General features: G+C 43.7%; 1 protein-coding gene across 1 annotated transcript in view; it reads right to left on the bottom strand.

Moving 5' to 3' along the window:
- Positions 1 to 17828, bottom strand: part of LOC144505342 (PH and SEC7 domain-containing protein 2-like) — a 118847-nt gene that overhangs the window by 13710 nt on the left and 87309 nt on the right. Inside the window, exons 10-11 of the mRNA XM_078231463.1 lie at positions 14503 to 14573; positions 8627 to 8784 (exon numbers count right to left, since the gene is read on the bottom strand). Of these exons, the coding sequence (XP_078087589.1) occupies positions 8627 to 8784; positions 14503 to 14573 (229 nt within the window). The remainder of the gene's footprint in view (positions 1 to 8626; positions 8785 to 14502; positions 14574 to 17828) is intronic.

Consider the following 17828-nt stretch of genomic DNA (forward strand, 5'->3'; position numbering starts at 1 on the left):
ATCTCCACATTGCAACTGTTCAGGCTGCAGTCAGCTGTTTGTATTTTAAAACTGTATCCTTTGTGCTATTTTCCTACCGAGAAGTGCAATACTGTGCAACACACTATCTACAGCGAAGCATGCTACCCTGAAAATAATCCTAGAGAGAAGACAAGATGAAAATACAACTGTAAATCCTGTGGGTTCATCGGATAGTGATTCTTAACCTGAAATAATCAACAGGGTATTATTTTTCCCTTTCATAAATAAAGTTCACTGAACAGCAACATGTCCTAATGAGCTTATGTGATTTAAATTCAACATTTGAAAAACAAATGAGTTTTAATCAAGATTAATTAGACTTCCTTAAGTAAGACGTCATTGCAACAGCTTAGCATTTTTAAGTTTATACATTGACCATTCAGAGCTAGATGGTTAAATGGAAACGGGGGCTGTAAGTTTTGGGAAAAGTAACATGGAGGTGGAAGATTCAACTGCAGAAAGTTAGTTGAAAAAGGAAGACAGAAATAGATGTAGCAGCATTTAAATGAAGAGTACTCAGAGTGACAGGTGGGATCACATCAAAGAACATGCCATTCTTAACACACCAAATTGTCAATATATCTAGAACACAGCTTTAACTACACAAGCAATTTGTTTTTAACAACTGAATCAGGGACAGATTGCTGCCATCAGCAATGAAGGACTAAGCTGCTTCTGCACTGCATCCATACATCAATTGCACTATAATTTAACTATAGAGCAATTGGTTTAACACCAACTTGTTTGTGGAACTATGACTGTTATTCAGATATATTTCATCATTTAATGGTAACCCAAGAAATGCTGTGTTATCGTGATCCTGAAAAATCCATTTTTATTGCTCTGCTACATGATTTAGATGTTATTGATTGACACATGAAAACAAACTTTTTAGGAAATATATTGCACTAATCACAGAGAAAAACTCATTGAAAATCAATTCTGTATTTCTAGTAACATAGATACAGTTAAATAGAGTAACTATAAGTAGAATATAGAGTGCTGTGTCAAGTCCTTGAACTTTTCCAAGGAGTTCAATGGTTAATATTAACTCATTCAATTTCTAGACACTGCATTTATTGTGCAAAGGCTGAAATATACATAAAAATATTAGAGGCTAACAATCATTTTATCTCTATATGAGCCATAACTCTTTAAATGTACCCATCATCCCATTCCTGTGCTTCACTGATGCACTTGCATCCCCAGGCCCAATGCCAGCTAGAGATTCCCACTGTCAGAGTTAGACTGAATTTCCTGTGGAATCAGCAAATATAACAGTCAAGTAGACATAAGCATCTCACCACCCATCTAATGCTCAATTGGAGGCAAGACCTACCGTAGCATCTACAAAAGCTTTTTTATATCCATTATATTTGCCTCCAATTAGAGAAAATAAAGACAAAGATAGGCATTTGAGATTATATTTAGTGATGTGTAATGCCTAATTTAGCGTGCAAATGTGTTCTTATATGAACTAATTCAATTAAAATGAACACAGCCATTAATTAGCTCACATTGTTCAATGATGAGGTACCAAAAAAATGTTCACACTAAATTACTTGGCACAAAACCTATTGACCAAATACATAAGAATTAAGCAAAAATACTGCAGAAATAGTCACAAGTAGCTACTACATATTATATGGTTCCTTAAATGCACTTCCATAATGAGTACACCCTAGCAACCCTGCATCATCCATTTTATATACATAGCAGCTAACTGACCACAATATTGGCTTAAAAAGCTGGGAAATACAAAAAACAAAATCACTGAGGGCTAATTTTAATAAATGTAACTGTAAATTAGTAGACATTTCTGGTGCCAGTACAAAAACTAACTACTAAATGGATAAAATTCAGACAAGGTGGATCTTTGCCTATTATACCATTAGAGATCAGAAAATCTACCCATAGGTTATAGATCTGTGCAGGCAATATTATTGTTGTCCTGTTTATGTTTTGCATCCATAGGAACTCAACTGTACTTACAGAGAAAAAAAATATTTAAATAATGCCTCTGAAAGTGTTAATCATCACACTAGTTTAAAAATCACATAAGCTGCTATGAAAAAAAAAGGTCTTCTTATAAAAGTCCACACAGATAAGCACCAAGGCCATTAATCTGTGAAAATTAATTAAATCAGACATTGGGAACTAGAAAAAGGGAGTGATATACAGACATAGGCACAAGTGGGATAATAATAACTTGTAACAATGATGGATCAAGTCTTCACACCGATTGGATATTACAGTTAAGCAAGTGTAAGGTGATGATTGGTTTTAATATCTGAATGATGTAACCTTAATCAATAACTCTGAGTGGATAGAGGTAACTCCTAAAATGTGATTGGTTTCCGCTAATTACTTGCAATCGAATCTGAAACTGTAATTGCTTGTGTATTTCTCAATTCTGCACTCTGGCTAGTTACAGACTGGCTTTCTAGGGTCCGAGCTATATAGCTTGATTAAAACAGCTGTTTAAGGGAACTCCGTGACTTGGTCTAGTTACCTGAAGGGTAAAGTTGTGATCAATTAAAAGGCTGAACATCAAAGCCTGCAACAGCCCCATTGTGGTGGACCTCAGTTGTGCCTTTGTCCTATATGGACCACCGTTGTGTGTGTTTGTCATACCTGGACACATCCCCTTCCAGTTTGGTTCCTCCCCTCAGCACCTAGTATAAAGGTGGCTGTCTCCTCCCCCTTGTTCAGTCCAGGTCGGTTACTTGTTGGGATCTGCTCCTGATTCTGTTGTGAATAAAAGCCTACACTTATATTGGCATATCGGTAGTCTTTCGCCTTATTGATAGCGCATCAATTTTATTCACAACAGTTACTAGTATGGAGCAGTTTCTAAAACCCGACAAGTTAGCATTAGACCCTCAAGAGGTTGGAGCCTCTGATAAATTTGATCATTGGTTGGACTGCTTCGAAGCATTCGTCGACACCGCTACGGCCATCGACACCGACGCTGCTAAACTCCACGTGCTCCGCGCCCGGGTAAGCGAAACTGTCTATGGAATCTTCCGGGACGCTGCTACTTACGCGGACGCTATCGAACTCCTAAAAGGGCAGTTCCGAAAGAGCCCTAACGTGGTTTACGCCAGACACCTCCTAACTACCCGCAAACAGCAGCCAGGAGAATCGTGCGCCCAATTTCTGCGCGCCCTGCGAGTCCTCGCCCGAGCATGCGACTGTAAGGCTGTTTCAGCAGCTCAGAACACGGAGGATCTGATCCGCGACGCCTACGTTGCGGGCATTGAGTCTACATACATCCAGCAGCGTCTGCTGGAACAAGATGACCTAGACCTCCGGAAAACGGCCACGATGGCTGAAACGTTAGAAGCAGCCTCCCATAATCTCGGGTCTTACCTTGGATCCCGTTCCACCGACGGCTCCACTGCGACGGCTGCTCCAGCAGGCCCAAATGTTACTTTTGTGGCCTCCCTAAGCACCCTCGGTGTCACTGCCCGGCAAAGGACGCGATTTGCTCCGGATGCGGTAAGCTAGGCCACTTTGTTAAAGTCTGCCGAGCAAAGCCGCTTCTGAAGACTCGTGGAGCCATGTGTGCTCCGAGGGCATGGCCATCTTTGATGCAGGCGGCGGCTGTGCGCGAATCGCCATCCTTGATGCGGTCACCGGAAGTGCGGGAATCGCCATCTTTGATGCGGTCACCGGAAGTGCGGGAGTCGCCATCTTTGAGACTGGCATCAAGGCAAGCTGAGCAGGAAGCTTCATCCGTGACGTCATCAGACGGCGACGAAGATGGATTCTTCTTTAATTCAACAGTGGCATCGATTTGCCTGGACCAGTCGCAGCCACATCAACTCTCCAAGTCCATAATGGAGATCAAGGTAAATGGTTATGCAGAAAACTGCCTGTTTGACTGTGGGAGCACGGAAAGTTTTATACACCCTCGCACAGTGCGTCAATATGCCCTTCCCGTGCGACCCTGGAGCCAGACCATCTCCATGGCCTCGAATTCTCACTCAGTGGAGGTCCTCGGGTGCTGCTTGGTGACGCTGACGGTACAGGGCACAGTCTACGAGCGTTTTCGGCTCCTCGTGCTGCCGCGACTCTGCGCAGCTGTACTGCTGGGGTTAGATTTCCTCAGCCATCATAGGAGCGTCATCCTGCAGTACGATGGCCCTTATCCCCCGCTCTCCGTCTGCAAGGCGCCGTCACGGCAGCGCCCCTAGCGCACCACCTTCAGTCTCTCGACCCTCAAGATCACCCCCCCCCCCCGTTATTTGATAACCTCACCCCGGATTGTAGGCCTATAGCCACCAAGAGTAGGCGCTATAGTGCGGATGACCGGGCCTTCATTCGGTCCGAGGTACAACGTTTGCTCCAGGAAGGGATTATCCAGGCCAGCACCAGCCCCTGGAGGGCGCAAGTGGTCGTAGTTAAATCGGGGGAGAAACACCGCATGGTGATTGACTACAGCCAGACCATAAACAGGTATACCCAACTAGATGCATATCCTCTTCCCCGTATCGCGGACATAGTCAACCGCATCGCGCACTATAGGGTTTTTTCAACGATCGATTTGAAATCGGCTTACCACCAGCTCCCTATCCGCTCGGAGGATCGCCCATACACTGCCTTTGAGGCGGATGGCTGCCTCTACCAGTTCCTCCGAGTCCCCTTTGGTGTCACCAATGGGGTCTCAGTCTTCCAACGGGCCATGGATCAAATGGTGGACCAGTACGGACTACGGGCCACCTTCCCGTATCTGGATAACGTCACCATCTGCGGCCATGACCTGCAGGACCATGATGCCAACCTACAAAAATTCCTTCGTACGGCCACTCTCCTGAACCTCACATACAATGAGGCGAAGTGTGTTTTCCGGACACGCCGCCTCGCCATCCTTGGGTACGTGATAGAAAATGGTGTCCTTGGCCCCGACCCAGCCCGTATGTGTCCCCTTATGCAGCTTCCCCTCCCTACTACCCTCAAAGCACTGAGGAGATGCCTGGGCTTCTTCTCCTATTATGCCCAGTGGGTTCCCCGTTACGCAGATAAAGCCCGTCCGCTCCTAAAATCGACCTCTTTTCCCCTGGCGGAGGAGGCCTGTCGGGCCTTCGATTACATCAAAGCGGACATCGCGAAGGCCGCGATGCACGCTGTGGACGAATCCATCCCATTCCAAGTGGAAAGTGATGCGTCTGACTTTGCCCTAGCTGCCACCCTTAACCAGAGGGGCCGTCCGGTGGCCTTCTTTTCCCGGACCTTACAAGGCCCTGAGATTCGACACTCCTCGGTCGAGAAGGAGGCCCAGGCCATCGTGGAAGCCGTCCGGCACTGGCGCCATTATCTTGCGGGCCAACGATTCACCTTAATTACGGACCAGCGGTCAGTTGCCTTCCTGTTTAACACCAGGCAAAAGGGCAAGATTAAGAATGACAAGATCTTGCGGTGGAGGATTGAGCTCTCCACCTACAGATATGACATCATGTACCGGCCCGGGAAGCTCAATGAGCCCCCAGACGCCCTGTCCCGTGGATCATGTGCCAGTGCCCAACTAGACCAGCTACAGTCCCTCCATAACGACCTCTGTCACCCGGGTGTCACCAGATTTTTCCATTTTGTCAAGTCCCGTAACCTGCCCTTCTCCCTTGAGGAAGTCCGGACGATTACCAGGCAATGCAGGGTCTGCGCTGAGTGCAAACCGCAGTTCTACCGGCCAGGTAGGGCGCACCTTGTAAAGGCCACTCACGCGTTAGAGCGCCTTAGCGTTGATTTTAAAGGCCCCCTCCCCTCCTCTAACCGCAATGTTTATTTCCTGAATATCATTGACGAATACTCACGTTTCCCTTTTGCCTTCCCCTGCTCGGACATGACCACGGCTACAGTGATTCGGACCCTGAACAAGCTCTTCACCCTGTTCGGCTTCCCAGCCTATATTCATAGCGACCGTGGGTCCTCTTTCATGAGTGACGAGCTGAGGCAGTACCTGCTCGCCAAAGGCGTTGCCTCCAGCCGCACCACTAGCTATAACCCCAGGGGCAATGGTCAAGTAGAGCGGGAGAACGCAACCATCTGGAAGGCCGTTCTATTAGCGTTACGGTCTAGGGGCCTTCCAGTCAGCCGTTGGCAAGACGTCCTTCCGGACGCATTACATTCCATTAGGTCACTCTTGTGCACAGCGACCAATACGACCCCTCACGAGCGGATGTTTTCATTTCCCAGGAAGTCCTCCTCGGGTACTTCGCTCCCAGATTGGCTGATGTCCCCGGGACCCGTCCTGCTTCGGAAGCATGTCCGGACCCATAAGGCAGATCCCTTGGTCGAGGAGGTCCAACTGCTCCATGCTAATCCCCAATATGCTTATGTAGCGTGCCCTGATGGGCGGGAGGACACGGTTTCTGTCCGTGACTTGGCACCCGCGGGTGCCCCGGAGGTCACCACGTCCTTCCGCCCCACGGTCCCTGGTGTCGTCCATTCGGAGACTGCTGCGCCTCTTCCTCCCTCAGTCCCTGTCCCCAATGTAGTGTGCCCAGAGCCTGTTGCAGCCCCCCACCCCCCAGCTCCGGTTCCCACTGTTCCCCATACGCCACCAGGGCCACTGCTCATTCCTCTCGCCCCTATGTACAGCTCGCTTGAGTCGCCAGAGCCGTCGCCACGCAGTACCCGACGACTGGACGGGACGACGGATCGGTCCGCTTCACACCACCCAGCGCCTTCTCTCGACGCTCACTGTACGGAGCCTGGGCCGACATTGCTCCCTGCTCGGACGACTCTGCGACCTGCACTACGACGATCGCGACGACGGATCAAGCCACCGGTTCGTCTGGACTTGTGATATTGTTTCCGCTTCACCCCCGTGTTGTTTTTTTAAAAGGAAGGGGTGAATGTGGTGGACCTCAGTTGTGCCTTTGTCCTATATGGACCACCGTTGTGTGTGTTTGTCATACCTGGACACATCCCCTTCCAGTTTGGTTCCTCCCCTCAGCACCTAGTATAAAGGTGGCTGTCTCCTCCCCCTTGTTCAGTCCAGGTCGGTTACTTGTTGGGATCTGCTCCTGATTCTGTTGTGAATAAAAGCCTACACTTATATTGGCATATCGGTAGTCTTTCGCCTTATTGATAGCGCATCACCCATTATCGCCTCAAGACATTGAATGCTATTGCTGTTGATCCATACACTAATATGGCAGCCATAATTGTGTTCAGCAATTGTGTCCCTTCAACTAGTAAAAGAATGAAAGATCCAATAATCCATTTTGATATGTTTTGCTTGAGAGGTGAATGGTGGACAGGGCACTGAATAGATGGGATATATTATCTTCACTTGAACTGACAAACAGGTCTTCATTTTAATGTTTGATCTGAAAGGGAAATTGCATCACTGGATAGTACAGGTATCCTCCATTTAAAATGCATTCAAATGCTCCATTTTTGTTCTAACGAGGCTGATAAATGATGAACCTTCCCTAATAACACTGCTGCTATTTTAGCATGGTGACTAAACTTACTCAGTTTCATTTTGAAAACAAACTGCCACTTGTTGCCTCTCCTCTTCACTGCGTCTCCTGCTTGCCACCTCCCTCCCTGACCCTTCTTTTTGCTGTCTCCCTCCCTGATCTTCCAGCTTACTCCTGCCAAATGTCTTATGTCTGCTCCTATTTCTTATGTTTGTATGTTTACTTACAGGAAAGTGATTTTCGTTTAGTGTGTTTTTGTCTCGCACACCGTGTTTAGGAACCCATTAGGAAAACTAAACAGGTGATGGTTGTACTGAAGCCTAAATAATGTTCTCAAGCTGATATCATATTTGAACCTTAGGCAGTATAATCAAGGTGCAAGAATGCGACCAACTAAACCTCCCAGATTTAGATGCTACACTGTATGTAAGTGTAAAACTGACAGAATTGCAAAACTTGTTTTGTAACCAACATACGGGTCATGATGCAAATCCCACTATCCACATTTATAAATAAGAAAACATTTAAGGAAAGAAGGATACTAATACAAATCTTTGATATCCAAGAGCTTTAAATTGTGCCTACTTCTTTACCAGTGTAACTCCTGCAAAATGGTTTACAATATTATCATTTACAACAACAGATTTTGAATAGGAATTTCATGAATGTAAAGACAGTAATATAAATGAGTTATTAGTTTTAAAATAGCCCTGATTAGTTCAAATTCCAGGTTGTCAATTCAATTAATTTAAAAAGGGACTGACATCCAGCAGGCAGCCTTGCGAGATCCACATCCCAGCTAGTGAAGAGAGATATGGTCAATGATAGATCTGATAGTAAGGTATCACTTTATTTTGTTGATTTCAATCAACACTTGAATTTAAATTCCAAACTATGAAACAAATTTAATATAAAAGGTTTGGTGCTCCAAACAGTCTGCTGCAGCACAAACTTATTCAGTGTGTTTCAGTGGATCTTTTTTCAGTAGTATCGTCCTAGCTGTTGCCTCTGAAAAACATGCCCTGAAATTTGCTGAGCCAAACAGTCGGTAATGAATAAATAGCTTAGTGAGTTACACTAGTTGACAACTAATGTGTCCCAAAAATGTATTTCCAAATTAAATTTGGTTCAAATACAACATAAATGCTTAAAATACATATGTACAATATTCTTACGGTGCTTGGAACAGAAAGACTCTCCAATCTGCTGTCTTCAGTTTAAGAACATTGGGTCGTTTACTGTAATCAATGGCCTTTGTTGCTAATGCATGGTGTATGCGAATAGCATTTTTCAGATCCACTTCAGACAAATCTCTGTCTAGTTTATATTCATCCTACAGGAGATACAGATAAATAGAACAATTAAATTTTTCTTTAGATGCTCACCAAAATCAGTGAGAAGAAGATGACCATTGTATAGTATGTAAACAATTCCATTCTGTTATGGTTTAAAGTAAAAAGTACTATATTTTTTTGTCAAATTTGCTTCCCATTCCTCTTTCATCTCATTCACCCCAACAGTGCTTCCATACTTCGCCCAACTGGCTATTCATCAAGCTTGAATCAAGACAGGGTTTGTCAGCCAACTATATGACTGTGGAAGAATCTTATTCCTGCCTAATTGTATTTGCATCTTCCCATTAGAATTTTGTTTTTTTATCCTTAGCCCAAGAAGTGATGAGGCCAAGTGTAATGTTTCAAGATTGCTGAAGCCATGTACATTACTTCCAATGAAGAAAATGTATTACACCAACTAAAATTTCTAACTTTCAGGAATATTTTATCTCATATATTATTTAAATATTCTGAAAGGTATTAACTCAGCTGGTTCTCAGCAATAATTTGAACTGATGATAGTCAGACAAGTTAAGTATAACATGTTGCAGGTGCTATAGCTATTTTCCACATTGAATTTTAACCTCGAAGAAACATAATGCTTATGAAGTCCTCATGGAGTCTGATTGATTTTATTATGACAAACCTCAGGTGAAAGAGCTAGTGAACAGATATAAAAGTTAATTTAAAAGGCTAATGGAATGGTGGCCTTTATCTCAAGAGAGCTGAAAACAAGAGTGGAGTACATTACATTACAGGTATACTGGTGAGATCCCATTCAGAGAATTGCACTCAATTATGGGCACCACACCCCTGACCTTGGAAGGGGTGTAGCACAGATTTACTAGTATGATAGTAGGGTTAAAATAATTAAATTATGAGATTAGACTAGGCTTGTATACCCTTGAGTAGAGAGATAAAGGGATGATCTAATGAGGTGTCTAAGCTGATGAAACAACTTGATAGGGTTGATGAAGAGAAACTATTCCCTCGACTGAGGTAGTCAAGGAAAGGGTAATTACCTTAAAATTAAAGCTATGCTATTCAGGGGTGATATCAGGGGCTGGATTTAATGCAAATTGCAATGGGAAACATGGCGGCTGGGCCCATTTATCATGTAAGAGGCCCCATTTCAGTTTCTGGCGGTAGCAAAACCTCCCTTGATTAAGGGGAAGAGCGGTTGGAGCTGACACAGTATTCCCAGTTGTTAATGAGCTAATTGACACCATATTTCCCTGAACCCACCACAATTTAGTAGAGGCTTAGAGATTAAATGGAAACTCACTTCCATCGAGACTCCCCGATGGATCTGACGAGGAATCTGAAAAACTCTCCCGCAAAAAACTACTGAAGATTGGTCAATTAATAATAAGATTGGTATGACTTTTGTTAGGCAAGAGTTTGGAACCAAGTCAGGTTAGGTTATAAACTGAATTTTAAAAAATTTATTTGTGGGACATAGGCATTGCTGGCTGGCCAGCATTTATTGCCCATCCCTAGCTGCCCTTGGAGGGCAGTTGAGAGTCAACCACATTGCTGTGGTTCTGGAGTCACATGTAGGCCAGACCAGGTAAGGACAGCAGATTTCCTTCCCTAAAGGACATTAGTGAACCAGATGGGTTTTTCCAACCATCAACAGTGGCTTTGTGGTCATCAGTAGATTCTTAATGGCAGATTATTTTTTATTGAATGCAAATTCTACCATCTGCCATGGCGGGATTCAAACCGTGGTCTCCAGAACATTATGAGTGGAACAAATGTGAGGTAATGCATTTTGGGAGGTCTAATACAACTGGGAAATGTACAGTAAATGGCAGAATCCTTAAGAATATTGATAGGCAGAGAAATCTGGGTGTACAGGTACACAGGTCACTGAAAGTGGCAATGCAGGTGGAGAAGGTAGTCAAGAAGGCATATGGCACGCTTGCCTTCATCGGCCGGGGCACTGAGTTTAAAAATTGGCAAGTCATGTTGCAGCTTTATAGAACCTTAGTTAGGCTGCACTTGGAATATAGTGTTCAATTCTGGCCGCCACACTACCAGAAGGATGTGGAGGCTTTGGAGAGGGTACAGAAAAGATTTACCCAGGAAGTTGCCTGGTATGGAGGGCATTAGCTATGAAGAGAGGTTGGAAAAACTTGGTTTGTTCTCATTGGAATGACAGAGGTTGAGGGGCGACCTGATAGAAGTCTACAAGATTATGAGGGGCATGGACAGAGCGGATAGTCAGAAGCTTTTTCCCAGGGTGGAAGAGTCAAGTACTAAGGGCATAGGTTTAAGGTGCGAGGGGCAAGGTTTAAAGGAGATGTGTTTTACGAGGCAAGTGTTTTACACAGAGGGTGGTTGGGTGCCTGGAACTCTCTGCCAGGGGAGGCAGTGGAATCAGATACGATAGTGACTTTTAAGGGATGTCTTGTCAAATACATGAATAGGATGGCAATAGAGTGATAGGTCCCCGGAAGGGTAAAGGCTTTTAGTTCAGTCGGGCAGTATAGTCTGTGCAGGCTCGGAGGGCTGAAGGGCCTGTTCCTGTGCTGTAATTTTCTTTGTTCTTTGGAACAGGCTCGGGTTTGTGGTCTACTCATGTTCCTTTGTTCTTACACTTCTACTTGTTAAATGCATTTCAGTATAAATGAAAGATGTTAATCCACTTGCTGCTAATTTTCCCAAAATATACTTAGAGACAGGACTGATTTAGTGCATTTCATTTTTTCATTAACATCAATTAAAAATAGAATAGCCGTCACAGAACATAGGATGGAAATCAATACTTGATATTATGTACAGCATAAATTTAATTGGAATTTTCATTCTATTTTCTTTTTTTAATTGCCAATCGCCTTTCTCCATTCCCCTTTATTATAGTAAGGATTTATAATTTGACAACATCATGCTTAATTTAAATAGAGCTTACTATTGGCAGGCAGGAAATTTTGGGCAAGATTCATTACTTTGAGAAGGTAAAGAGGAGTAGCAGCAGGGCAGAACCTTTCCCTACCACTTTGACTCCCTCCAAATCACGTGCTTCTTTTTGGTGAAGTGCCAGTGCAATTTTCCAATGTAAAGAAGAAGACCACCACTGCTGGGCCACAAAAGCGAAGCTGTGGTCTAGTGAGACTGCTGCTGCTGCAGCACTGGATGAGGATTTAAAGGAAGAATGGTGCTTGAAGACTGAAGAAGCCTGCAGTTTTACAGGCCTCAATAGAGACCAAGACCTACACTGTTAACTTCATCAGAGTCTATACGGAGGAATTCCCTGGCCTCGGGGCCACTATGGGCATTATCCTGGACATATTACCAACTTCCAAATGGACCCAGGATGCAGCATTAGCTCGAGGGATGGGAGATAAATGAGTTTGGGATTCAGGGCATTCAGGGCAAGTTGGGGTGGTGATGGAGTGGTCAACATTATTCAAGATCAGGATGGTGGGAGGAAGTACAGTTTGGAACAATGAAGCGACAATGAAGCCTCACCACTGGGTTTTGCCGCTATCCTGCTCCACTTTAGGCAGGATTGCAGAAAAGAGTAAAGAACACCACGGCGGTAATTTTCTGGCTATTTAATCCAGCGGGATCTTATGAGTGGCATCCTGGTACCGTTTCATAGCTGAAAATGTGTTCATCACCAAAAATAAACATTTTTAATCAGTACTCTGTTCTTCACTGGTGAGACTTCAACTAAAATGCCTGAAAATTACTTTATAAAACTACACAGAACCATTTGATTGTTCATTAGTGTACAGTGGTCAGTTTGTAAGTAAATTAAACAATGTTTAACTAAAAAAAAACACTTTTAAAATGTGCCTACTTGTGATAATGTGCATAGGAAAATGCACACAATTTGAGCAGCCTTCTTAAACCACTATGTGGGCAGAATCTCGTAATCTTGATGTAGCAGCAGGACCAGTTTTGCAAGGCCTGATCTGGGCAAATTGAATCATAAATCAGCAAAACACAAATGGATGTGGTTATGGGCATAACTCATGTCGGTTTAAAATTCTCCGATCTTTTATGTTGGTTCGGTTGATTCTGCCCAGATGTTGCTGATATTACCAAGGTTAAGAAATGGCAATTCTACCTCCAGCCCTTACTTCAACAAAGCAACTCATTACAATAGGCAGATACACAACATTACATGCTGCTAGTAACTTTTAGTTTGGATAACGTGTGCTTACAGGTATTTTCTATTTGTAGTTCTAATACGTGTCAGAAGACAGAAAGACCTGAATTTTTTTGTGGCAAGGAAGCATGTAATTTGGCACCTTTTATGATCTGTAGTGAAATGCAATTGCCTCTGGGCTACTTTAAATGGGTGGAATTAATAGACTTTAAGTGGGTAGGAACATTAGTTTCTCCATTATTTATCTTCTATTACTGTCAAGACTGTGGACCAGTACATTGCTATCAAATCACTAATAATACCTCGCCATTTCAGAAGTCAATGTAGTTAGTACATGTAATACAGGATGAAGTCTATACTACTACAGAAAGAAACTTGCCAGATTATACACATGCAAAGTGAAACAAAAGACTATGGCAGTGCTTTGCAAACTATTTTTCAATGGTTTGCACACACCACCACCTTCTCAAGGGCAATTACAGATATAAAACAAAGGCTGGCTTTGCTAGTGAAACCCATATCCCAGAACAAATATATATGTAATAAAAACTACTTTAAAAAATTACAGTGACCCTCAGATGCCAGCAAAAGCAAAACAGCAGTAAAGGAGCATACTAACATTTGGTATGTTATGATTAATGTTCATATATTGTAGATCAATATATAATAACAGATTAGACATATAAAAATCTTTACTTTTAAAGTACTTTGTAAAAATATTATTTTTTTATGCACTCTTCTAGGTTTCAGCCAAACACGTCATATTCCATGGTGATAAAACTCTCAATTGAGGCCCCTCTCCCCCCAACACAGTCTTCCCAACCCACCTTTCCTCATTTACTCATTCATGTCCTCCTTCCCATCTCCACTCAGCCCCACTTTTTCCCTCTTACATGTATTTCTCCACCTCTCCTGGCTCCACTGCTCCTATTGGCCCTGCTCCTTCTCCTGGCCCCAGTCCCACGCTCTGCCCTGTTTCCACTCTCGGCGCCGGTCTCAACCCCAATTCTGGCCTTGCACTTGGCACCTCTCCCAGCCTTGATTCAATGCCTGCTTTTGACCCTTATCTCTCCTGGATCCCGCCCCAGTCCCGCTCTTGGCCCCGTTCCCACAGCCTGGGCTCCGCATCCAATCCCGGTGTCCCTATGCAACCCCCCCCACCCAGTCTCCCTTCACCCTCCCCGACCTCACTGGTTCCACTCTTGGTGCCGCTCCCGGTCCCCTCTCCTGCTCTCAATGCTCTGAACCTCAGTCTCTCCCACTCTTGATCCTATCCTCGTCTTGGCCCTGTTGCAGCTCTTGACCAGGTCTCCCCCTCCTATGGCCCTGGTCACACTCTTGGCCATGTCCAGCAGCAATAACTCATGCAGCTGAGGCCATATCAGGAAAACATTTAAGGTCCTCAGTATGTCAAAGCCAGGTCAAAATTAGTGATGGATACAAGAGAGAGGGGCTGCGTGATGGCTCTTTCGGGCCAGGCGGAAGGCTGAAAAATAAATTTAAATGGTGGAATTTCCTGATCCAAAACTTAGTATTCTGCCAACAACAGAAATTTCTCATTCCTGATGGAGGCAATTAGGTCTTTTTCATTGACTACCTTTTGTAAGTAAAGAATCGTCCCTTTGAGCACTGCATAAAATTTCTTCCATCCTCTTCTTCCTCTAGGAGCTGAAAGAAAAAAGACATTCTAAGCCATATTTATTAATATGCTTTTATATTTGTATCAATTTTGACGATCTACTAGAAGGGCATCAATAGCATTTATAAAAGCAAAATGTTTTAGATTGGACTATGACTTGATCATACTGAGATTATAATCGGGATGCAGTATCTGAGTCCTTAGGTGTTGTACAACGAAGGCGACAGGAGCCCTGCCTCCCACCTGGAGAGCCCCTCAGTCACCTACTTTTGGGAGGGCCTGAGCCGCTGCCATTGTTTGCTTTTGGGGCTTCCCACATGGTGAGTCTCTTTCCCGATGCTGGGCGAATGCTAGCAGAGGCAGGATGACGCCCCTTAGTAGGCATTAATACACACATTAGTAGAATCTCAATTGGCAGCAGACTGAGAAGCCAATCGCTAGGGTTTCTTGCCCCGGGCTTAATCAGGGCAGTAGTAGGAAAGCAACCAGGTCCCCACTTGCCACCATCCTGCCTGATTAAATGCCCCACACCACTAATTTGCCACAAGGAAGGGCATTAAATTCCTTCCATATGGGTGAATTGAGGGTGGGCAATACAGTAAGACTTCAGACATTCATGTGGGTAACTCCATAGCTGAACTTGTTATTTATGGACACAATGCTAGATATTTACACATATCAGATGCAGTTTGGATGGCACAGTGGCACAGTAGTTAGCACTGCTGCCTCACAGCACCAGAGACTTGGATGTCGATCCAAACTACCCAGCCTTCAGGAGAACAGTGACCACGGCACCATACACCCTGTCAAAGCAACCTCTGCAAGATGTGCCGGATCATCAACACGGATGCCATCATCTCACGTGAGAACATGGTACACACTCTTGTGACTCGATAAACGTTGTCTCCCTGATACGCTGCAGGGAGGGATGTCTGAGGCATGGTACATTGGGGAGACCATGCAGACGTTGCGACAACAGATGAGTAAACACTGCTCGACAATCACCAGGCAGGAATGTTCTCTTCCTGTCGGGGAACACTTCAGCAGTCACGGACATTCGGCCTCTGATCTTCGGATGAGCATTCTCCAAGGCGGCCTTCACAACACACGACAACGCAGAATCGCTGAGCAGAAACTGATAGCCAAGTTCCGCACACATGAGGACGGCCTCAACCGGGATCTTGGGTTTATGTCACACAATCTGTAACCCCCACGACTTGCCCGGGCTTGCAAAATCTCACTAACTGTCCTGGCTGGAGATAATACACATCTCTTTAACCCTTTCTCCACTCACATTGTCTGTACCTTTAAGACTTGATTACCTGTAAAGACTCGCATTCCAACCATTATCTTGTAAATTGAGTCTGTGTCTATATATGCCCTGTTTGTGAACACAACTCCTCACTCACCTGAAGAAGGAGCGACAATCCGAAAGCTTGTGCTACCAAATAAACCTGTTGGACTTTAACCTGGTGTTGTGAGACTTTTTACTATGCTTACCCCAGTCCAACGCCAGAATCTCCACATCATTCCTCCCACAGTCCCACGATGTGCAGGTTAGGTGGATTGGCCATGCTAAATTGCCCCTGAGCTTGTCTGTGTGTATGAGTGTGAATGTGGCTCTGCTTGATGTGCTGTAGTGCCCCTCAAGCTATAAGATCCTGCCAACAGATTAACAACCTGTTCCAGGAATAATTAACTACTGAAACAGATGAAAGTCAGGCGAGGAAAGGTTGAGAGAGAGAGAGAGAGAGAGAAAGAGAGAGACACTATATGCCTCTATGCTTCAGTTAGATTTGTTTACAAAAGATAACAAGCAAAATTTATGGCAGGTTCTATCAGGTTAAAATAATGGACAGAACAGAGGGCAGATCCAGTTATTTATTACATCACACTGTAAAGAAAATTGTGGCAATAATTGTTTACTTCGGCAATTCTATTAAACTACAAAATTACAGTTTTGCATATTGTTAGGATCAGATCAGAGACCCTAAAGTATATTAGAAAGTTACACCAGACCCCAACTTTTTTGATTTTGACATTATGACGAGCATAAGGTGTTTCGCTCCAGGTACGATTCAACTGACCCACCAGGAAGCTTTTATTAAAACAAACTTTATTTAACAACACAGTTAAAATATAACAAAAATAATTAGCATAATATTTACCAGTTGAAATACTTAAACATGGCAAGGTATAATTCTTAACGGCGAGCTATTTCCATACTTCCACTTTAAGCAATATCCCACAGACATACATTGTTCTTTAGAATCAGCACAAAACACATATGTTCATGTGGGTGCTATGTTTCCAGCCTTTTAGCCCCTCTGGACAGATACAGAAAGATATCTGTCTTCTGACTCCAATACAACAGTCTCCAGAGAAAGATTAACTTCAAACAGCAGAACTTCAGAAAAAGAGACCTATTTTCTAGCAGATCCTAGTCTCCTATCTTCACAGAGAAAAGGAGCTACTTCTCTCTACAGCTCCCAAGCAGCAACTAAACTGGGTTTCTCTCTGTGAGCCTAGCCCCATCCAGCCACATGACGTTTACTGTCTAAACCATAATCAAACCCCACTCTGAAAAACCCCAGGGGAAAACACTAACATAACAACCCTGCATTAGAACAGATTAAAACAAACATTCCAGCAATTAAGATCAATTATGCTGCTACAATAACAACAGGGGATGCCGGCTATAGACAAAGGGGTACCAATAAATAGAAGGGACTGCTAAAACTAAATCCTGCACCAGAAACATGACACAAATACATTTCTTAAAGGTACAGTATAGTCATAATATAGGCACCATAACACAGGAAGCATGATTGTTATTTGTTAAAAAGGGTACATCCAAAACCTTCTTATAATCCACTAGCAGCATTCTGTATCGCACAAAATAGCAATGGTGATTAAAGTAATGTTAAATCTATAAATTTGCAATTGATTTTGATGGGTGAGAGCTCTTATAACTGCTTTGGTGAGAAGGTCTGTGGAACAGTGAAAAAGTCCCAGGAAATTATGGCTTGGCATAAGTAACTGCATAACCTACACAATAATTTTGTAATTTCTGCACCATTACAAATGGATGAACACATGGAGGCGCTAGTAGGTTTTCAGCAAATTCCAACTTATTAATCCGAACAGTTAATAATAGTTATCACAGTACTCTGTGTTCAATTACTGTCTCAGTATTGTGTTTTCCATTACTGTTAAAAAAGTAGTATTCTAAGTGCTAATAAAATATTAGTTCATAATATTATGAACTGGACTTCCTCTTTGTT

Source organism: Mustelus asterias, chromosome 16 (genome assembly GCF_964213995.1).
Source record: "Mustelus asterias chromosome 16, sMusAst1.hap1.1, whole genome shotgun sequence".
In the NCBI taxonomy this organism is placed as follows: domain Eukaryota; kingdom Metazoa; phylum Chordata; class Chondrichthyes; order Carcharhiniformes; family Triakidae; genus Mustelus; species Mustelus asterias.